The sequence below is a fragment of the Cavia porcellus genome, unplaced genomic scaffold, assembly GCF_034190915.1.
Source record: "Cavia porcellus strain 051 isolate PalLab524CR breed Dunkin Hartley unplaced genomic scaffold, mCavPor4.1 scaffold_17, whole genome shotgun sequence".
NCBI classification, from domain to species: domain Eukaryota; kingdom Metazoa; phylum Chordata; class Mammalia; order Rodentia; family Caviidae; genus Cavia; species Cavia porcellus.
Window position 1 is genome coordinate 19,941,653 of NW_026947500.1, and position 24,086 is coordinate 19,965,738.

Here is a 24,086-nt window from a genome sequence, read left to right on the forward strand (position 1 = left end):
CTATACGAATCATATAATTACTAAGTTTACCATAAGACTTAGAGTATTTACTTTTTGTTGTTGTTGTTGTTCTAGGGATTGAACTCACAGCCTTGTGCTTGCCAGGCAGGTGCTTGTAGAGTATTTACTTTTATGGCTCTGCAGTACCCTGCTTTATCTCAATTTCAAACTTAACTTGTTCCACAAACACAGAACTGATGAGTTGCAAAGGTGTTTTATTATTACTGGTATATGTCTGAAGTACATAACAATTACATCCTCATGGGAAGTTGGTACTTGTACACAACACACCTGAATTCTTTTTAATTCCCTCCTCCATCATCTCTTGGTACTAACCATGTTGCAGAATCAGTTCCAAACTTAAGGGAATATACTCCACACCAAGGAAAGCAAGTATTTATTATGCTGACGGGCTCAGGGGAATTAGTTCCAAATCGCCAGCACCCAGCACCGGAGGCAGCTTTTTGGCTTAACTCACATAGGTTTGCAAGCAGGAAGTATAAAAGCTTGAGAGCCTGGTTAACTTTCATTGAGTTGCCTTAGTTATCATTAGTTACTGGTAGAAAGTCCTTGAAATATGTTAGAAAAGCAGGATATATTTTAGGTGGGAAAACACAGACTTTGGAGCTGGACACGGTCAGGCTGACCTGGGCCAGGCTATCTATGAAAAGCAGCCAGACACACACTCAGTCAAGGCTAACTGGTTTAGCAGTCTAGCCAAAGATCCATCTCTCTATGTCGTATTGTCTATATTTCACATTTTATACATTGGGTTTCTCATATAGGAGAAACCATGCGATATTTAAGTTTGAGACCATGATGTAAGTGAAGTAAATCACTCACACATCACATTTTTGAAGTGAAAAGAGCACTAGAATGGAGAGTAGACTGGTGGTCTGCAGGGTTTACAGATGGAAGCAGGGTGGTTGCTGAGGGGCAGGAGGAGGGTTCCTGTGCTGGTGGGAGCAGAGCGTGTGTACTGAATGCGGCCAAGTCCGTCACTGGCTGCCATATTGTACTCTCGTTTTGCAGGATGTTTTGATAAAGGGAACTGGATAGAAGGTACTTACTTTCTCTGTAATATTTCTCACAAGTGTGTGAGGCTGCAGAAACTTCAAATGGGTTTTAAAAATATCAAATTTAGTTGGGCATGGTGGGTCACACCTGTAATCTCAGCACTCAGGAGGATAAGGTAGGAGGAGACAGTGTCTCAAAGAACAACAACTAAAACAACAAATTAAATAAACCTATAAAATCATCAGGAAGAACTTCTTTTTCAAATGTAAATAGGAAAAATTGATGTGAGGAGTAAAATATTTCATTTTTTCAATTACAGTACATTACCCTCCCTAGCACAGTAGTTCCTGAAAGCTTATCTGGGGATCTTTCAAAAAAAATCTGAAACCCCAGGCTACCCCTCAGATGACTGAATAATAATTTCCAAGTGTAAGACACATCACAATTACCAAGTCTCATATCATTTCATATCTCAGTGTTGCACGTACAAGACTAAAATTCCCCTAACCTGCCTGTCAATTGGTAAGGCAAAGCAGGTCAGAGCTCTGATAAGGGAAACTCGGGCTGTGTTATCCTCCTTCCTATCTACTCTACTCAGGAGCTTCTAGGTCCACTCTAGATACTTGTCTACATTAAGTTTCTATTTAATATTCTCCGGTGGCAGTAGTAGCTATACTATAAGCAGATCAGGAATACTTGTGTATTGAATATGCACAGAAAAAGAATATTAATTTTATTGTAAAGTGGTTTTTAAAACTAATTTTATTTCCACTTTCAATCTTCCATTCTGCAAATTAAAAATGGATTGTTTTTGCTGTCTTAGAAAAATCCTTATACCCAGAAGTAGAGCCAGATGGTCAGAAGTCAGCAACCTCATTAACTCAATATGAGCTCTGCAGGAGGGTCCCCTGCTGATCTGTGTGTGTGTGTGTGGGGGGGGGGGATCCAGCCAATCTCACTCACTAGATGATGGGTTTCCTGGCTCTGTAGAGAGTCATTCCCATGTCTCTTGCTTCCTTTTAGCTTCCGTTACCTGGCAAACTAACCAGTGTATTTGCTTCTACAATCCTCATCTACTCTGCTATAATTATCTTTCTCAGTGAGTACAATTCAACAGTGATGAACTAACAACTCACTGAGCTTCCTAATGCCAACTATGGATATAAATACCTGGAGAGGAGGGAATGAGGATTTCCCACTTGCTGACTTTACATATGTAGGTTATTTCATTCATGTGGGAAACCCCATTTTTCCTGAAGAAGAAACAGAGACTAGAAACCCAATATAATATAATATATTACCCAAAATATATTATATTATCCAAAATAATATAATAACCCAAGTTTTCACAGCTGCTAAGCAACAGATTTGGAATCTGGAAGTCAACTTAGAAATGAAGTAGAACATGCCTTGTGTTCTTGTTAGTAGATGGAACTGACTGACAGATATCCAAAGAAGGTACAGACTCCCTGACATGGACCTGCCTAGGTGGGACTGCCTAGGTGCATCACAACGGGGAAGATTTAAAGGTGAAAGGCAGGAGAGGCATCCAGGAAGATGAAGGGGCAGTAAACTTTTGGCATGGGAAGAGAATGGTCTGGCAAACTGTCAGGAGGAATGCGGAGTGAGATTGGCAGTACCCCTGATTCTGCACAACCCACGACAGCCCCAACAATGTCAGCTCATTTTAATAGAAGATTAAGATAAAAGATTAACATTTAATTAAGATTAAGATTAGGAATTGAAAATTTAAGAGTGAAACTCAAGAGGGGCTTTATTTATTATGCTGCTAGCATGTTTTTGATTGCTCAATTTAAAAAAAAGACATATCTGTGTTTAACTATTATTGATAAAAAGACAGCAATGTTGGGGAGCACTAGGGGGTTCTTCAGGAAACAGAGCTCCTGGAAGGAGGGAGAAAAGTCAGCTTGTTATGTTGCAAGCTTAAACGTAATTAACATAATGTGCATTTCTGAAGATGAAGATACTACACTGTGCAACTTGGGAGAAGGGGGAAGCCAGCAGAGATGCTCTTGTACTACTAATTCCAGTGATGATTTCATCTGAGGCCCAAGTGCGAATAGTGGGGTTGCTGAGATCTAAAGAGGAAGCCAAAACTGACAGGCGCAGTTAAAGGCAGACAGCAAGGACTAAGGAAACATTCCAGGTTCCAGCTGGTCTCTGGTAAGAACTATTAGACCCAGCTCAGCCTAACTGGCCATTATACCCAACCTGTGAACAAAAAGCAAGTCATAATGTTATTAGCAAAATTTTCCTGAATTAAAACAAAACAATACACGCATGTTTCACCAGCCATCAGGAAGGCACGCTTCATTGCTTGGTTATCCAGTCAAGAGCAGGCTGAGAGCTGGAGTACCAGGGCTTGAAACTGACCTCCGCCAGTTCCCCCTGGGAATGCATCTCTGACCTCTTATGTGTACAACCCCGACTCCCCTGCCAAGGCCTGCAGCCGCCCAGCAAAAAAGGACAAGGAGGCCAGTAGTGCAACTGCCACAAATCTAGGCCCACTGTCCAAAAGAGCAAAGGCACAATCCCCATAAACGGGTGGCCAGCCTGAGAGAGCCTGTGGATTTAGATAACTAAAGCGATTTAAAATTAAGTGACCACTGGGATCCTGGCACTTAGAAACGAGGTTCCCAAGGCTCCCCTAGCAATTTCAGCCCAGGGGATCTTCCCATAACAAGGTTCCATCTGCACATCCTTTAATTACAGAATTTTGAAAACCTGGCCCTACTTTTGGGGTACCACCTGCTATACTAAATCACATATAGAGAAATCTGACAGAACTCTAACTTGAACATTGGAGATAATGGATCACATGCCATTTTTGGTCACGTGTTACAATTTGAAAGTCTTGAGCAGTTCATCTATTGGCTGTGGTCAATTGAATAGATTTGCAGTCGTGCACAGTTAAAATGTAATAAGAGAAGGTATCCTCAGTAGTGAAAAAGGAAGGGTTGAGAAAATATCTATAAAACTGCATTTCTAAAGAGTAAAATAATCTGGGGACATTATAGGATGTGCATTTCTTTATATAAAATGCCATTTCAGTCACTAATGCCTGTGTTAGCATCCGCCCTAAGTGACCCAAGGAAGAGCAGAAATGACTGTTGTTTCAATCAATTCATGATTCCTTTTAAGATTACAAATTAGAATACTAGAACTGAGCAGCAGTTTAAATAGCATCTAATGTAACTCAGATGTTCTATTCTTAAAGAAACAGATCTAAAGTTTTCAGTAGAGACTCTTGGAGTGTGAACCTTGAGGTGGCACTAGAGTGAGGGTCACTGAAAGGGCGTTGACTGGGGAGCAAGTCACAGCCAGAGCCAAGGATCACGGCAGGTGAGTCCAGCCCTGTCCATCTCCTCCTAGGCCCAGAAGGAAGCTGAGCAGTAGGTGACCCATACACAGCTTCCTGGGGCTCAAGTCACCAACTCAGCAAAGCAAGCTGGTTTAGCTTCATGATTTGGTTGCAACCAGCAGTACTTAACTAAGAAATTACTCATGAAATCCCTCAGAGATTATATGAAATCTGCCACATCTAATACACCTATTCCCATGTATCCAAGAAGAAAAAAGAGAATAAAGATTCAACAATTATGAATTCTCTGCTGTTAGAAACATTTACATTAAGAACTTTTGGGGCAACCAACTCTTTGGTTGGTCTGAGAGAGTCTGTATTTCTTCTTCTGTTTTCAATGACAACTTCACAAGGCACAGAATTCTAAATTGGTGGGGCTTTTCTGTTGCACGTTTTAGTCTCCATCCTTTAAATCTCCCATTCCACTCTCTTCTTCCTTGCATGGTTTTTGATGAGTCAAATGTAAGACTTACTTTGCTTCTTTGAGATGAGATGTTTTTTCTCCCTTTGACTTCTTTCAAGATTTTTTTCTTTACCTGGTTTTCTATGGTTTAAATGTACATGTCTGGGTGGAAGGTGTATTTAGGGAGAGCATTTATCCTGTCTTAGCATCCTTGGAGCTTTGCACATCTGAGCCTCAGTGGATGACCTTAATTCGTGGAATCATCCACTCCTGGCTGCTTATCTTCCTTTCTGTTTCTTCTCCTTCTGATAATTCCAGTAATTTAGGCTCTGGTAAAATACTCTCTTTTGAGGGGACACCTTGTTAAGAACAATGCTGTGTGTTTTTCAAAGCGGTTCCTCCCCATCATCCCCTCATATCCACTCTGAGGACCTAGTCAAGTTCCTGACAGGTAAGGCTCACAAAAGAAGGGCTCTGCTGTAACTGGGTTCTGCTGTTTTAAACCCTCAGACTTGTCCCGCCCCAGCCTCCAGCTATTTGTGAGGTACAGCTGAGCTTTCCTACCACACCGCTGGGTCCCACGGAGCTTTCTGCCTAGGCACATCTACTCTGTTAAGTGGAGAATCTCCATATTTGCCTTTCTAATCTTGGGGACAGTGGCTTACTGCATCTGTACCTCTTTGCTGGACCTAGGAAGAGTTGCTGACTTTTCATTTTGTTTGATTTTTTTAGTTGGCAAGATGAAAAGTTGACTTCCAAGCTCCTTAGCATGCCAGGTGGAAGCTGGTGGATTTTGTTACCAGAGATGTGCCTTCAGGCTCCTGGAACAGTATTTTGACTATTCCATTTTTTTAATGGCTATTGTTTGATTTGAAAAACTAGGCAACATTTTATTAGTTGTAAGCCATTCAGTCTCTGAAGAGAAGCTAACTTTTTCTAGGGAGAAAGAGATGAGAGTTTAGTGATTCCTCTGCCATTAACTAGACTTTTGTCATTGGATACTTCTTTGATCAATTTCACTAAACCTTGGTTTCTTTGTTTTATAATGATGATGACCAAGAACCTTCTTGGTTGTGACTGTAGCTGAGTTATTTGATTTTTTGCCAGCATTCCTCTATGGAGAAAAGTCCATTTGAAGAAGATGAAGGATGTGAACCTCTATGGGCTGATGCCCATGTCAGCCCACCCATAATTCACTCTGATCAGGGGGTTTGGGAATAATCATTGTGTTTTGGCACACTTTAGCGTTTCACTATCTCGGGCACATTGCTGTGTAGTGGTTCTTAATTTTCTGAATTTTCCATTTAAGACTCTTTGGCAATCTGTGTTAAAGCATTTTTGAATTGTAGTTTCATTTGTTTATTTTCTGTTTCTGTTATTAACCACTTGGGCACTGACACTTAGGACACTTTCAAATCTTTCCTTGGCATGCTAAATGAGAACTATTTATTCTCGATTTCCACTTTCCAGAGAGTTGGAAAACACAGATGACAGCACATTTCTGGAAAAATTTAATTACCTAAGAGGAATTTTCATGCAATCTGCTGTAATCAAATTGTTTTCACCTATAATAACATCTAAACCAGAATGGTTTATAATATCAATAATCAAAATAATCAAATTTCTTTGATTATGAAAACTTATATGCCATTTAAATCACTAAGTTACACAAAATACTAGCATACATGTTATTTCTCAGTACTTTTAGAGAATTAAAAATTTATCACAATGCATGTGAACCGATGTAAATATGAGAACTATAGAAGCCACAGGGCTGATCTGGCAGAAAACTAAATCTTGCCTATTATCCAGCCTAGGTAAGCAAGAAATACAAGAATATTTTATTAACAAAAAGATTAACAAAAACACACGTAATATTTCTATTTAGTGTTACAGAGCTATCACAGTGCAGGATACCCACTAGATAAGTACGTACCCTCTAAGTCTACTATGATCATATAGATAAAGAGCTGATACGTAAGTCTAATGGATGTTAACGTACCTGTCATATTGCAGTACACAAGACATGGCCCCAGGGGTCCACTTCCGTCTGCATCAATATAGTAAGGCCCAGAAGGGCTCCCGCTGTACTTGTGGGCTTCACAGGACTGCTCATAGACCGCTGCAGAAGAACACCATCCATCAGAAACAGAAGGAATCCGTCTGTATTTCTCACTAATGTCTAAAAGGTTTCCATTTTTTAATTATAGGCACATGATACCTAGGACATCATTTTTATTCATGTGTATAACATGACATCTGTTCTGATAGAAAGGTATTTTCATTTGTATTTAAAAGATGACAGAAATTACCGATTTGAAATGAGTTTAAATGTTCAGTGTTACCAGAGTGCTCAATAAACGTTTGGTATATATGGCATCGCTACTTTGAGAAAGGAGAAAATAGTGTACTGGTGATTGAAAAATGAAGATGAGGTTACAGTGGGAAGGTCATATCAGCAACTTCAATAGTCTTTGGGCAACGGCTAGGGAATGTATTTTCCTGTGTGTAAATGTTCTTTTTTGCTTTTAGGAAAAGACGTTAACAATTCTGAAGCCCAGTGTAAAAGATTTGAAGAGGATTTGAATATTACATGCTGTTGATACATGATTCTATGACAACTACATGTTAAAATTAAGTGCTGTAATTAAAGGTGAAACCTTCATTCTGCTGGCAATAACTTAATATCTACAGTACGCTAGTGTTAACCTATTTAAATAATTTGATATTATCTAACAAGTGTACCATAAATTATTTTAAAATAATACAAGTTATACCCATTACTTCCTTTAAAATAATTACAAATAGGCAATCTAATGAGATGAACTTTTAAACCAGCAATTTCTCTTCATTAAAAATAGTTGATTAAAAAAACAAAGATCCACATTCATAAATGACAAATCAATTTCAAAACAATAGAGAAAATATTTTCATGAAAGAGGTCCCTATATAATGCTAGTTTATTCCCATATAATTGATTACTTTTATTTGTGCAAGAAAATGTTTACCAAGGTATGAAATGCCACCTGCGACTGACACACATCATTAATCTGCAGCATAAATTTAAAAGAAAGACCAGCAGGACAACATGGGGACCTTCAGGAAGAACCTACTTTAGGAAGCTAAAGGACGCTAAGGGCCCCTAGGGTAAGGTATGGGACTGATGCCAACCACAGGGGACCCTCTCGCTGGAGTCCGACAGACCAGGCGTGCCTGCATCCGTCCATTTTGGCATCTACACAGGCAAGGCTGGGGATGGGGGACAAAGAATAAGCAGATGAAATCTAAGCACCAACAAATCATCATATGGAAAAGTGCAGGGCACATATTTATGCCATTACAAGACAGATATTCTTATATTGACTGAATTGTTTCCATTGACTTTCATAAATATTTATTTCAAATGCTTACGTCATGTCAAGAAAAAAGCTCAGAGAGCACTAGCACTGATTTAGGACACTTAAAATGAAGTCAGGAGGCCACTGTGCTCAGACCTCAGGCAGAGCTGCAGACAAACTCCATGCAGAGCTGTTGATGTCTGAAACACTGCGACCTCTAGGGGCCTTCCCCACAAGGGACTCCTGCGCCGGGCCACTCAGTGGCTGCTACTGTATTTAGTCGTTTGCTCAGAAGATGCCTTAACTTTTGCCAGTATCAGTCATAACTCCTGCTAAGGAGTGAGGACTTTCCAAGCTACTGTGGTTTAAAGATATAAATATAGCTACCATTTAGCAAAATGTCACAGCATGTTTTCAAGATTGCTTGAATTTGTGTTTCCCTAGATTGCAATCTGCATTAGCCTACAATACATGTGATTTTCTTTGTTCTTGATCGGGCTGAAATATTGTCAATCAATAGGCAAAACCCAAGGAAAGATGTGGGAGTTATTTTTCCTTCATTTCACAAAATAGGAGATTTAGAGAACAGTTTTGTTGAAAAAGAAATTTTAGATCTAAGCAAACTCAAGGTGTATTTAGCCAATTGTCAAATAAGAATTTGAATAGTAAACTGCCCAAATGTTTCTTTAACAGGTAGAAACCTAAATGGAATAGATTGCTTTTTTGTTCTTTACCTTTTTCCATTCATATGTACTTATTTTAGTAAGCACACATACTTCTAGAAGTCTGGTAGGATTCATTCAAATTAGTAATCACTGTTAATTTGAGGTACATGGTTGGGTTGGGAGAGGATAAGTAGGAGACCTTTTGTAGCACGTGAATTGTTTGACTTTTTGAATGACAATGTATGCGTAATAATTATAGGAGTATCTAAAACAAAAATAGCCCAATCAAAATGAAGTGTAGCGGTTGGTCTTATGATTAGTGGTGATGGCTTGGTGAAATTCCACCTTTATTTGGTGCACATATTTGAAAACCACAATTATCAATTAAATCATTAAATCAGATTGAAATTTAAATACTGCTTTATTCAATCTGATATTTTCCCCTCAGAACTTCTTGGCATTAGACTTTTATTACAATGAATAACCACACTAATGCATTAACAAGACTCGTGTATTAAATGCAATATATCAGAGACGGGATGCAAGACGGCAGCCTATATAAAGGAGTTATTGAGTAAATTACAGCATAAGGTTAGCCAGGCATGGTGATGCCCGCCTGTAATTCCAGCACTCATGAGGCTGACACAGGAGGATCACTGTGAGTTCAAGGCCAGCCTGGGATACAGAAGCAAGTCCAAGGCCAGCCTGAACTATATAGCAAGACCCTATCTTTTAAAAAAAACCAGTGTAAGGTTAGAAGATATATGCGCTGTTGATCTGATTTTTTCTTTTACCTTTCAGTATATCTTATTGTACCCTGGGTGTTTTGCCACTGCTCACCACCTTCTGTTCCCTACACTACTTAATACTGCAAGTCTCCTTGGATGACGGCCTCAGCAGCCTGGCACTAAGTGAAGCTGGGCGGAGGCAAAGTTCAGTGGTAGAACACTTCCTTAGTGTGTACAAGGCCCTGGCCTCAGTGACCAGCACAGCAGATTAAAAAAGTATTTAAGGCAACAATAAAAAGAACTAAATTGGCTTAAAAATAAGCTAGAGTTGATTAGGTGCTAAAACACTCTCATGGCTCTGCATAATTGCAAATATGCAGATGCATGTAAGCAACTCGTGAAAATGAAATTACAAGGAAATCATAAAGACGCACAAAGGAGCAGACAGGCGTGAGGCTTACAGGAATGGCAGGTGGCTCCGGTATACCCTGTGCCCTGGCAGTCACAGGAGAAGGTGTCCCATGATTGGGAACAGTCGCTCCCATGCTCACAGTAGCTGGGCAAACACCTATGTAAAAACAGACACAACTGCTGTTTCTCAACGTCAGCTATTGTAAAGCAAGTGTCTCTTTGATTAAAAACAGACTCAAGTGAAATTACAGTATGCACAGGGAAATTCCACATTATCAAAATACTGCCTACCATCAAAATTTGATAATAATGGTACCTTTAAAAAAATGCTTTTATTAGCATGTAGCTGATTAGTATGTACCCAGGGCAGGTGAGTTTTTTAGCACACTTAGTTTCTTTCTTTCGGGCCCTCATGGCATAGCATGAACTTAACACGTGGCTAGCAAATCAGTTGCATATATAAAATCATAAAAGTTTCTATGCTCAATTACTATATTGTGGAGATTTTTCAAAGAAAGAAAGGGAAGCAGAGAAGGAGATAGGAGAGACAGACAAGACCGTCTTTTTTCATAGATATATATAGTAACATATGAGGTGTGATTGAAAATTATGGTGAATGTTTAAATTTTAAAAACTTTATTGTAGTAAATTTGAATGCGCTTATCCTATTGTTCTATTTCTGAAGCAGTGCCTGGAAGCTGTCTTTTGCGAGTATCTTTAGTTGTGCTGTCAAGGCTGCCTGGGATCCTGAATCCACTGGAAATGTTTACATTTCACAGTCGACCTGACTTTGGGGAAGAACAAGCAGTAAGTAGCATCGGCCAGAGGCCAGATCCGGAGGGTAGGGTGGCTTACAGGACTCCCTTCCCATTTGATCACACCTCATAAAGACACTGTCTCATAGCAAATAATCAGCTCTAAAATACCCTCCAGATGTAGATGCAAACATTTAACCTTGACGCAAATTTTTTGAAACCCTTTATTAGTGACTATGAATTTTACAAAACACTGAGTTTCAATGATATTTTCATAAATGCATGTATTTTGATCATATTAATCCTCCAGCCCTCCCTTACACCGCCTCTCTAGCCTTATTCTCTTCCTCTTGTTTAATAATAGTTTCTCTCCTACTTTCATAATAATGTCTTTTATAATATTCCATATACTAGAGAAAAGATGAAATGCATCTTTATGAATCTGGCTTACTTCACTTAATAAAATTTTAGTTTTATATTCTTTTTAACGGATCCAAAATTGTATAGGCTTATAAGCACAGATATATATATGCATTATTTATCTGCTGACAGAAGATCTCAGGAGAAAAGCACTAAGGAAATACTGTTCTCCCAGGAATAATCAAGTGATTATTTTCAGCCAGAATCATTAGAGAGATAAAGCACAACTGATATCATAAACTGTGTTTATAATATTTAATTTTAAAACATTAAAATGTTTTTCTTCTGTCATAGTGCCCATATCCTCATCAGTCTCTGTGGTTTATGCTTTTCTGGAAAGAGATTACTTCTTACTTGCCCTGCAGAAGAGATGGTATTTGGGGCTGCTGCTGCTGCTGCTGCAGATTAAAAGAAGAGGAATTTATGCAACTCCCCTGTACCCCAAAGGTCACCCAACTGTAGAAGCATGCTGGCAAAGCCTGGCTCAGTAACAGTGAACCTCGAAACTGGGACCATTTTAAGTTAAAATTCTTAAAAAATACTGCCATAAAATATAGTTCAAAAAATGTTCTTTATACAACTAAAGATGTAGTTTTCAAAAACTCACTGTAAATATGACTATTTCATTCCCTGAAGAAAGATAACAGAGTGAAAGAGAGACTGTAATGTGGGGGCTACCGGGGTTGAGCCAGGACCTTTGTACTGAGCTAGCTGTCTAGATTTTTAAATTTATTTTTTATTGGACAATGCAATTTTTTTTCTCTGTATACTTTTTAGTTTTGAAGGCAGACATGCTAAATCGAACCCAGATGGCTCTTACCTGTCCACGATGCCACAGGAGTCGATCTGGAGGTCGCTGAAACTTCCCAGCGCCCCCTGCTGCACCGAGATGAGATCTACCGCTCTGCGGCTGATGGAGATGAGCCTCAGGCAGCCCTGCAAGGCTCCCAGGAGACTTTCACAGCCCCGGCCTGCGCTGCTGTTGGGACAGCCTGAATGTGGAGACACGTGGAAAAAAACAGAATGTGCAATGCAATATTTATTAAACTAAGATGTTGCTTCTCCTTATTTACGGTTTCTTGAATTTTTTTTTTTTTTTTTGTACTGGGAATTGAATGCAGGGCCTTGAGCTTGCTAGGCAGGCGCTGTGCCCCTGAGATGCATCTCCAGGCCGGGAATAAGGGTTGACATGATGTGATCCAACTATGTCACTCGCTAGACGGTAATAAGGATACATGTTAGACAATGCTTGGAACTCAGAGATGTTTTAAATGGAGAGATTAAGATCTGAGATTCCTGTGAAAGGAACTGTGGCACATCCAAGTGGAGAAAAGTTGGACCACTTACAATAGTATCTTAAAAAGTGCTACCATTATATATGAGGGAAATTAAAATGCAGGTAGATCAGCTTTCAAAGCTACGTGATATAAAACAGCATGGTGGGGCTGGGGATTTAGCTCAGCGGCATAAGCACCTGCCTTGCAAGCAGGCGGTTGTGAGTTCGATCCCCAGTACCCATAAAAAAACAAACAAAAAAAAACCCCAGCATGGTACATTTGAATCAGTGGGACAGAACAGAGGATTCAGAAACAACCCTAGGCACATTCAGCCATCTGCTATTTGATAAAAGGGTCAGAAACATACACTACAGGCAAGACGGCAGACGGCTTCCTAAACCAGCAGTACTGGGAAAACTGGTTCTCCATAAGCAGAAGATTGAGTCTAGACCCATGTCTCTCACATGTACTAAAATTTTAAAAAATGGATCAAAGACCTAAATATTAAAACAGAAACAATCTTCTGGAGAATAAAATAGGTGAAGCTCTTAAAGACAGACATAAGCAAGGACTTTCTGAACAAAACCTCAGTTGCACAAGGGATAATATCAAGAACTGATAAATGGGGTTATATCAAATTAAAAACCTCATACAACAAAGGAAAAACCAACGGAGTGAAAAGATAACCTACAGAATAGGAAAAAAAAATTACTAGCTACTACTCAGAGGACTAATATCTAAAATACATTTTAAAAGCTCAAAAAAAAAAAAAAAACAGACCCTCCCAAATAAAAGACCCAATCAATAAATAGGCAACTGAAATGAATAGACATCCCTCAAAATTACAAGTGATGGATAAATACATGAAAAATATCTTCAACATCTCTTGCCATGAGAGAAATGTAAGTTAAAATAACACTGAGATTCCATCTTACTCTGAAAAGAATGGCTGTCATCAAGAACTCAAACAATAAAAATGCTGGTGAGGCTGCAGGGGAAAAGGAACCCTTCTCCACTGTTGGCAGGAGTGTAAACTCATTAAACCGCTAAAGACATCAACATGGAGATAGATTCCTCAAAACACTAAAAAAAGGAATTTCACTTCTCCCAGCTATTCCCCTTCTAGTTATCTTCCTGAAAGAGTTAAAAGACATCCTATTACAGTGATGCAAGCATCTCTATATTTATATCAGCACAACTCACAATAACTAAATCTCAGAAGAGGATAATACATCCATCAACAGATGAATGGATAAAGAAAATGTCATATTTACATACACGTGTGATTGTGCCATGAAGAAGGATAAATTTATGCACTTGCAAAAAACATGTACCTTGAGATCATATTGCTAAGTGAAATAAATCAGACACAAACACTTAAACAACCCATGGTTTCTCTTACAAAAGAAGCACAGTCTAAATAAACTAAAAAGCAAAATAAAAGATAGGCAATAGGAAACAGTGAAATCAATCCTTTGCAAATGAGACCGGGATAGAGATGGAGGGAGCACAGTGGGAAAGCAGAGAGAATTAGGATGTGGACAGGTACCAGCTCCTCTTGATGAATGCAATGATTTTGTCCTGCAAACATGTTCTAACCAAAATCTTTAAAAATTTAAAAGGGGTGAAGATAAAGTGACTTATCATAGCCAGTCTTTCATTTAGGAGAGGCTGAATTTAGGAAACATGAAAAACATTACTTTCAAAATGTAGCTGGATTTTCATATGCATCTAATGTATGTTAAATATCTTTTCTGCATTTTTTGTGTGTCATAATATATCTGTATTTGAGAATAATCTTTTATTCTGATTGGATGCAAATATTTAGACTGGCTTTTCTAGTGACAATTTCTTTAGATTGTTTTAGTCAATATATAGCCAAAGATTACATTCTAATGTGAAGAACACAAAAAGTAATACAAACCAACACACTATTAAGGTTTGTAAAGATAAATTATAAAAATTAACAGGAAAGAATTTTCCATGATTAAAAAATTAAAGCAGGCTTGGCTGTTTCCACTATAAATTAAATATTAGGTCTCACTGATCATCTAGCTTCACCTAAGATAAAAACTGCAACGCTTCTGCACAATTTCTTTTGATTGTGTGGGCTTTTTAGAAGAGGAATACTTTTATAAGAGTTATGAGCAAGAGCATGGCATTAATATGAATTATGCACTGTTGTATGTGCATGAATCCAATTGCATAGAAAACTAGCGCTCTCTACTGAGCTATACTACATTACCCTAATCATGGAATATTGATTTATATTCTGCCCAATGAATAAGAAAAAAACAAAAATGTTATCATTAAGGAATGAGAAAATAATAATTATAAAATGACTTTCTGCTTGAAGATTGTTATAAAATAAAATCATAGAATATTTATCTAAATCAAAGATCTGCAAATATTTTCCATAGAAAACCAGATAGCAAATGCTGAAGTCTCTGTGGATAATAATATGATCACTGTTGAAATTTTTTTGCAACTTTTTGAAAATATGAAACAACTCTTGGGGTAGGCCTGTATAAAAAGCTATTGGCTATAGTCTATGTCCAGTCTAAATACATATTAATTCTAATTTATAAATCTGAAAGAAACATCTCATTTCATAAGGGAATAATGCCAAAGATGACATATTGAATAATTTAATTTTATATTATGAAATACAGTTTCAGAAAAATTTTATTTGCTTTTTTAAGAGAAAGTTTGTTTATATTTATTTCACAACTTTTTGTAAGTTTGGGGGATACAATTTTGTGGTCTTTTTTTAACTTTTAAGACATTAATAATTTTTTTTTTGTCTTTTTCCTTTTTATCGGTACTGGGGATCGAACTCATGACTGCCTGCTTCCAAGGCAGGCGCTTATGCCACTGAGCTAAACCTCCAGCCCCCAAGACATTAATTATTAAAGAATGACTAATTCTTATGACTAACTGAACAACACTATGTGTTTTTCATTAATTCTCTTTTATCCTATGTTATTAATCCCTAGTCCTATTTCAGAGAACAGGTGCTGAAGGTTTCTCTCAGTGTGATGCTCAGCTCAGTCAGAGGAATTCAGAGCACCAACTGCACTGCAGGCTGCTCCTACATGAAGAAATTATCTGTTTGTGGCTCCTGTGCATCAGTTCCTTTAACAACTGCCTTATGCTGCCAAAAATGATGCTTAGACCCACCGTTTTCCTAAGTGTACTTCACAATTGGGCAACTTCAATAAATAGACATGCACAAGGAAAATGCCAAACTCATCCAACACATTCAAGCATAATTATAAAAGTAAATTTCTTAGTACTAACTTTGTCAAAAGAAATACAGAAAGAAAATTACCTAACAATAGTAGAATTGGATTCTAGAGCCAATAAAATATACTCATACAATGGAATACATACATTTCTTTGAACGAGAATAGTAATATTTTCTAAAAATATATATAATGTATTTCACAGTAAAAATGAATAAAATTAAAATATGAATAAAAATAACTGGATTTATTGCATTAGCATGTATGGATTTACAGAAATGTGCTCTGGAATAACTGGGCATTATCCAACCTTGCATGCAGACTGTTAGGCTAAATATCGTCATATTATATTCCTCAACTGACAAATAGTTTTTTTGTCTCAGTGCTTCCTAAATCTTTGCTGTTGAAATAATAACCCTTGCACATGATACACTGGTTTGCAAAATAATTTGTCCCTTAGATTGCCATAAAACTTATCCCATATAGCAAACATCCTAAATCTTTGGTCAGATGGACATTCCTCAGAACAAGAGGAGAGAGCATTAGAGCTTTGGATAGTGACTTTCTCCTCCATGTTAACACTGGCTGTGTGAAAGGTTTCTTTGGGTGACTGGCAGGTCCAGGGAACAGGATGCATCTTTTGCATGTTTACTGTTAATTGTAGGACTAAGAACTTCACATGTGGACACCCCAGGGATCACTTCCTCTGCCGTCTCCCTTTTCTGTGCTCCCTCTCCAGGACTGTAATGCTTCCCAGTTGTGTTCTGTCAGTGAGTTCATCACAGCCTGTGTATATTATTCAGAAAAAGCTGATTTGCTGATTTACTGAAATGTTCCACTACATTACACGTTGGCAAAAAAGGGAAGTTGTGATAATTGATTGGGTTAAACTACTGCGCAGAACAAGGCCTTGGTCGGGAGGGCAGTGCTCTGGGGAGCACCTGTACAGTGCTATAAAAGCAGGAAATAAAAGGGGGATCAGTCAGCATTGTGATTATTCCATATGGTCACATGATGGAAAGAAGTGAACTAGACCATGGCCTGCTTCAAATCAGCCCTTCTGCATGACCTCGTAGACTTGTGTTTCTCTTCACAGTTCAACAATTTTTCCTCATCATCCCCATTAAAAACAAAGGGATCGGCATGGTAACTATAGTTAATGACGCTGTATTATTTGCTTGAAATTTGAGAAAAGAGATTTTAAGGATCCCCACTTTCTACCATCTCCAAGGCATCAGTGTGTGGTCTGATAAATGTCTTCATTAAGTTGGCTATGGTATTAGCACACAATGTATATCCATATCAAAGAAGCACACTGTACATCTTAAAATAGAATTTTTATTAATTATATAGTTTAAAATAAAAATTTCAAAATAAGGGGATGGTTGGTAGGGTGGGAGCAGCAGATTGGCAGGGCCTGGGTCTGACTCAGGCCCCGGTGGGGGATCTCTCAACTCTACACAACAGTGCGCTGGAGGAAGGGGGTGTCTAGGAGGGCTCTGACCTGCAGGAGAAGCTGCTTCCCCGGCTTCACATGGTGTCTCTCTCTGCACCTCCCCGGTGTCTTCCCTCTGCTTCTGTGACCCTACTTTCCTTCTTTAGGGATACCAGTAATATTGGTGGGAGCCATAATGGCCTCATTTTTTTTAGTTTAGAAAATTTAAAATTAATGTTTGATTGACATATAATATTGGTATATACTTATGCAGTACTATGTGTGGTGTTGATACATTGGATAATGATAAACTCAGAGTACAGAGCATAACTTTCACCTTAAACTTTAACCATTTTCTTATAGGAGTTTACTTAAAATCCTCTGTGCTAAAAACTTAGAGCAATACAATATACTACTGTTAGGTATACTCACCTCTGTGCCAGGGAGCACAGGACTGCTCCTCCCATCTACCTGGCACCCCTTGACCAACCTCTCCCCACATCACCCCACTCTCTCCAGCCTCTGTAACAGTTATCCCACTCTCGACTTCTATGAGGTCCACTTTTTTAGATTCCACATGTGAGTGAACTCATGTGGTACTTCTGTCTTTGTGTTAGTGTGTTCACTTAGCTTGATGTCTTCCAGGTTTGTCCACGCCCTGGCAAAGGATGGAATTTATGCTTTTGTGGCTGAATAGTTCTTTGTTACACACCCATCACGTTTTCCCTACCTGATCATAGGCCGATGGACTTTTAGGCTGATTTCATGTCTGGCTTCCATGAAGAGTACTATAATGAACACGGGAGCACCAGTGTCTCTCAGATATGCTAATTTTATTTTCTTGGGGTTTTGTACCACGCAGGGGATTGCTGCCTGGTAGTTCTATTCTTAATTTTGTTTTGTTTTCTTTGAGGAACTGCCATATTGTTTTTCAGAAAGACTGTACTAATTTATATCCTACCAACAGAGTATAACTTTCTCCACAGCCTCACCAATAATCTCACAGTCTGAAGTATATATGAGTTTTAAGGGAAATAATTCATCTCTGAAGCAACTACACTAATGCCTGTGCACAAGCATATTTAGGTGGTCTTTGCCATATTCCTATTTCCAACAGGTTCTTGATACTCCTCATACTTTGGGAACAGCAACTGTGGAGTCCACAGCATATGCATGTATGTATGGTTGGCCAGCCTTATTTCGACCCCTTTGCTTGGTATATGGTTCATGATCATGTGTGCTACATTAGCTCTGAGACCACATGTCATTTAAACAAAGACAACACTAAAAACTGCTTCTGGAATTTTGTATTTTTGTTGAAACCAGCTTCCTTGAATATTTGTAGATAATTTTCAACATATTCTTAGGGTGTGTTTGCGAAAACCTTTTTTGCTTGGCCATAGGCCAGTGTTTTGAACTGAATAAGGATGTAGGTAAATGAAAATGTGGATGGAGTTTGGACTGTATGTATGTTATTATTGCTGCTGTAACAAACTACTACCAACCCAGAGGCATCGAACAATGTCATTCATCATCTCAGCTTAGAAATGAAGGAGGACAGGATCCATTATTCTGTTAGACTCTGACAGGGCAAAATCAAGGTGACAGCCAGTCTGGGCTTCTAAGGAAGGTCTGGGGGGAAATAAGCTTCCAGGAGCGTCCAGGGATTTGGAGAATTCAGTTCCTCGTGCTAGCGGGAATGAAGCCCTGCTCAAGCGCTTTAGGCTGGGCCCACTGCCTGGTCCATCTTCTAGTGAAGACACTTGTCTGCTGCTAATCTTTTCAGTTGCATCCCATCACTCCTCTCTTGTGTCTTTTCTGCTTCCAGCAAGAGTCAAATCTTGTAAATGCTTGTATATTTACAATGGACTCAGCCCAATAATTCAGGGTCTTCAGCCCATGCTAATGCCTGTGACCTTCGTTATACTGAAAAGCTCTTTATTCAAAGGTTCCAGGTTCCAGGCTCCAGGGATTAGGACATCTTTCAGAGTCATCTTGCCTACCATAACATGTGTTTAGAGACATGCTCAAATATTTTTCTCAAAGAAATGGGAATGTATGTTAACAAACATTCTTCACAAGTACCATGTTCCACATTTCCTCTTGTCTATTCAGTTTCTTCCTGCATCTCTTCCACGTAGGCGAGGAGTTGTGAGAACAAAGCTGTGTGGATCCCATCACATCATGCTTCTCCATCACACAGATTTTAGCCCTTGTTCTAGTAAAGAACATCCCTGCTCAGATTACTGTTCTTCTGCACTTGGTTTAGAAAAATTTCAGTAAAGAGAACTGTTTGTTAGTATCGCCTATGCTGAGGGCAGATACAGAAATCCTTAATTCAGTATCAGCTTCAGCACATAAAATTTCCCAGGTCACTAATGGTTTTGGAAAAGTTATTATTCCTAAAGTGGAAACAGTCGGTGTGCTAAGTTATACTTATTCTCTCTCTCTCCCCCCACCCATTGTCATTCATTCATAATAAATCGACTCCTTAAAATCTTAAATCTCTTCAGTTTTACTTTGGTCTGCTAGTGGAGGACGGCATCTAACTGGAGATACAAGTGTACAGTTATTAAAAAGCAAGTGGAGACACAGTAGGATTGGAAGAGTTTCCTCGAGCAAACCATGATGCATGGATGAGGCTGTCCAGTGAGACCCGGTATGAGGGCTCCAGCAAGCGAATGGAAGGAGCTGGGGTTTATGGGGCAGAGAGTAAAGCAAGAAAGAAATAAGCCAAAAACAAGACAAAGAAAACTATGCAATTGTTTACCTTTAGTTATATAATTGCCATATGAGGTGTGTTCTGCTGGAAATTCCCCAGTTCTGTAAGTTAGGTGGGAGCCAAGTTTGATTTTTCTTTAATGTAGTCATTCATAAAAAACAGCTCAAGCTCAACTTCCGTTTGTAAATCAAGCAAGGTGAGGTTCACTTGTGAGACATAACTGTCTTAGCTCAGGGATTTGTAAGGGTATTTTAGTTTGCTTTAACAATGGAAATACACACTGCCCACCAGAGAACCAACCGTGCAGGGAAGCCTTCGGATACGTGAGGGCCTATACTTGGAAATGCACATATTCTATGAAAAACACCACAAATGATGATGAGGCAGAAGGCAATGTATAGAATATTTTAAGAATATCTTTAAGATTATTTCTGTTTATATACAATTTTCCAATATATTCAAAAAGAAAGCTGAATTGGGGATAAAGCTCAATGTTAGAGCACCTGACTACCATGCATGAGGCCCTGGGTTCCACCCTAAGCCACACACACATGTCCTTAGGGTATGATTTCCAACAAAAATTATCCGTCGTTGAATTACATAGTGACACGTGAGTATTGAGGTTTTCGCTAAGCACAGAGTGAAAAGTGACTCTGTAGGGAAATGCGTCATGGGACTTCCTGTATACTGAAAATTTGTTCTCTCCCACATGTGGCGATGCGGAGGGGTAAGAATGCACTTCAGCACCCATGCTCTGTCATGTGCTTCCTCTCATGGATGTTTAATTTTTCCCAGGTACATAAACCCCACTTTGGACTCCCAAAGTGTCTCACAGAAACATTCTAAACTCCATGCCAAGGTTTTGTTATTATTATTAATGTTGTTTGGTGCTTTTTCTAAGAAAACTGACAAATTTTCTTCCCAGTCAAAAAAAAATGCAAGTCAGTTATAACTATTAGTGTCTCTTAGTCTTAGTTCAGTAAAAAGGAAGGTTTGTGCTAGTATCAATTGGAGAAAATTTTATGCCTATACCTTGTACCCTGAGCAACTATTTTAAATATAACAACATGTAATGTATTAACTATGGCCATTTTCTCATTATTTTATTATGAAATTTTGTTTTACCTTTCTTCCATAAAAAAAACCAACCATTTCTACTTTTTTAGCCCTATCTGTGGTCTTAGTTCAGTCTGCTATAACAGAATATCACAGGCTAAAATGTCTCATTGCTAACAGTTCCGGAGAAGTTATTATTCCTGGAGCTTAAATGCTTATCACATGTGTTTATGAAGTTGCCCCCACTCACCTCCGAAATGATAGGCACCACCTGACACAATCAGCATGGTCCCCAGGGGCTGCCCAGCTGCCTCGCCATCCACTGCCACACTCACGTGGCTCGAGTTAACAGAGAAGGACACAGAATGCCACTGCCCATCATGGAGTCCAGCACCTGTAGGCAAGAACATTCATCAAGGACAACTCTACTTACGAACTTCTCGAAAACTTGAAAATAACTTTTCAGAACACTGTATAAGTCAAAAGAGTATTGGTGGGTTTATACAACACAGGGAAAAATTACTTTTCTTTAGTGAAAAGATTTCATTTATTATAGTAATAACATATACTGAAAATATCACTCCTTCTAAAGAATTTGGAGTGTGAAAATTATTTTAAGTAGCATCTAAAATTCAATTAACAAATATACACGTCAAAAATCTTTACCAATGGGATTACAAAGTACGGTTTAGTTTAGTCTTCAAATATATAATGTACTTCACTACACCTAATAAAAAGAAACATTTTCAAAGAATGAAGAGGGTAAAGTTGAGCCACGAATACTTGTGAAAGGCTTTTAAAGGGGGAATAATCACCAATTGTCCATGTGATCACCTATTCAGGTAAACACACATTTACTGTCTGAGCTATTTCACAGCTCTGTAAATCACAGAAAACCAACACTGATGCAAAATTTTTCCCATAGAAATGCAATTTACTGTGCCTATGAGATTTATGTATTTGCTGATAGCTTCATTTCATATCTGTTAATAAATTTACTTTGGCACTATCTACCAATATGTGTGGTACTATGAATTCTCCTTTGAACATCTTTAAAACATCTCCTTTTTAACATCTTACTGGTTGCTTCGTTATCAATGAGTTAATTTTCACGTTCATTCTCTGAATCTTCATTAGGATTATAGGTATGTTATGATTATAGGTATATGATTATAGGTACATTATGATTATAGGTAAATTGTATATTTTTAAAAATCATTATTTAATATTTGATTTTAAATTCTTGGGAAATAACTAGAGGTATACTTATATACATTGTTGAACACAGTGCTGGGATTGTATGATTCCACGGGCCTCTGTATCTTTCACCCTCTCTGAGTTGTTTTACCACTCTGTAAATTATAGAAAAGTCGAAGCCTGCAAATCATCATTGTCCACAGACATTGAGTGAATTTTGATTGGTGGGAATATAACCGAAAAGATATTTTCTCCCCTTCTGCCTCCCTTAACCCCACCCAGGGATTAAACTTGTTTTACATTATGTGTAAATTTACACCAGTTTACTGCTTACTTTTCTGAGATTCTCTGAATTTTCCTTTGAATATTATGTAATATATTACTTGTTCCGTCATTAAGTGATGAGTTAAATAAAATCTTTGACATGTTCTTTTTATAATTGCAAAATTCTTATTTGTATCCTCATTAAAAATGTTTGACAAGACATTATGGTAGCTACTATTATATCGGGTTGTCTTGGGTGAAATAGTGTGTTGCTTAAATTGTTCTGTTCTGATCTGCTTTGTTATGTCCTCTTTTCTCTTAATCTCTTTAAAATAAAATTTAAAAAAGTTTGACATATGAAAGTATATCTTTATATAGGTGATTTTTAAATATCACTATACATCCAAATAAGTTTTCTTTTTTTTTTTTTTTTGAGGTTATAACTGGCCATTGGCTATAGCTTATACCCAAAGAAATCAGATACAGTACACCTATAAACACTTTAATAACCTTTTATTAAATTAATTAATTGTCTAGAACCTAGACAGTATTTAATCATGTTTTCATAGAAAGGTAATGTGGTTAAGAATGACAGTATTTTAAATTCAGAGGAAAAAGATCACTCTCACAAAGCTATTGAGCTAAAGCAAAATGTCAATACTGTTTTGGAACTTTTATTTAATTCTAGGTGTTGTGCAAACTAGCACTGGGGAAAATGCTTGTTCAGTAGTTCATTGCATCTGGAATATCTGCAAAACATTAGCAATACAGTTTAATTACTGCAGGAAAAAAGTGGACAGTCTTTGAAACCAACAAAAGAGATTACCAAGTATCTTTCCAATGGATGCACAAATCTGACTTCGTAAGCCTATAAACCTTATCTTTGACTAGGTTATTTTACAATTGTGTATAGATAGAAATTAACTTGCAGAAAAAAGTGATGTAAATTATGTTTCTCTATAGATTTATGCTCTCTGAACAGGAAAAGAACTATTGATTTCCTTCTGCATGTGGATACTGACAAGTTTTGCTAGGTTTGAATTTATTTTCATTTCATTTCAGTATCTTCTTTGATTATATATGCATAGTTCTTAGAGTTCTTTCCTTAACTGGCTGGACTTATTTTTTAACCTGGCTTTATATAAATTTAAAAAGCAAATATGAAAACAAAACACTATCCTTAGTGATAGACTTTCTCTCATCCTTGCTTTTCTTTTCTTGAAAAATTTCCTTTAGAAAACTTGCAATTGTAAATTTTTTCTCTGCCTCTTTAGATGCATATAAATCTTTTCAAAACATCTAATTTTAAAATAACTTTGTAAAATCTTTGTAAGAAGTTTATTTAACCTCTTTCTTGTTCTACAACCCAGGGACGTTTCCTTTGAAGAGTGTGCCTGTCTCTGTGGATGTTCAACTCCGGTGCTGGCTCCAACTTGTAATCAAGACACGGGGGGATTTTAGTTCAGTTCAGTTCAGTTTAGTATTTTTTAGAGACAGTTACTACAAATAGCCTCCCCAATTACCAAGTAAATTTAGGGCAGAATACCCTCTTCTAGATGCCTTCTTACTAGTAGACAAATTAACTTTCATCTTGAGGGCATGCATGTAATCAATTCTGTATGGCTACATAAAAGACGAGCTTTCTCTCTGTCTTTGTGGCCTCATTAGCAAACACCTGATGTGCTCAGCACTGTAAGACTCAAATCAGACAAGATTCTCCCAGCACCCAATCTGTTTGCCAACAGAGGCATCATTTTCAGTGGGGACACAA

At 38.0% G+C, this 24,086-nt stretch overlaps 1 protein-coding gene across 3 annotated transcripts in view; it reads right to left on the reverse strand.

The window, feature by feature from the left end:
* LOC100725022 (contactin-associated protein-like 3) overlaps nucleotides 1-24,086 on the reverse strand; it is a 233,507-nt gene that overhangs the window by 31,902 nt on the left and 177,519 nt on the right. For all 3 annotated transcript variants that reach the window (XM_063227348.1, XM_063227351.1, XM_063227350.1), the window contains 4 exons: nucleotides 21,105-21,248; nucleotides 11,940-12,111; nucleotides 9,995-10,101; nucleotides 6,805-6,924 (listed from right to left, as the gene is read on the reverse strand). In XM_063227348.1, the coding sequence (XP_063083418.1) occupies nucleotides 6,805-6,924; nucleotides 9,995-10,101; nucleotides 11,940-12,111; nucleotides 21,105-21,248 (543 nt within the window). The remainder of the gene's footprint in view (nucleotides 1-6,804; nucleotides 6,925-9,994; nucleotides 10,102-11,939; nucleotides 12,112-21,104; nucleotides 21,249-24,086) is intronic.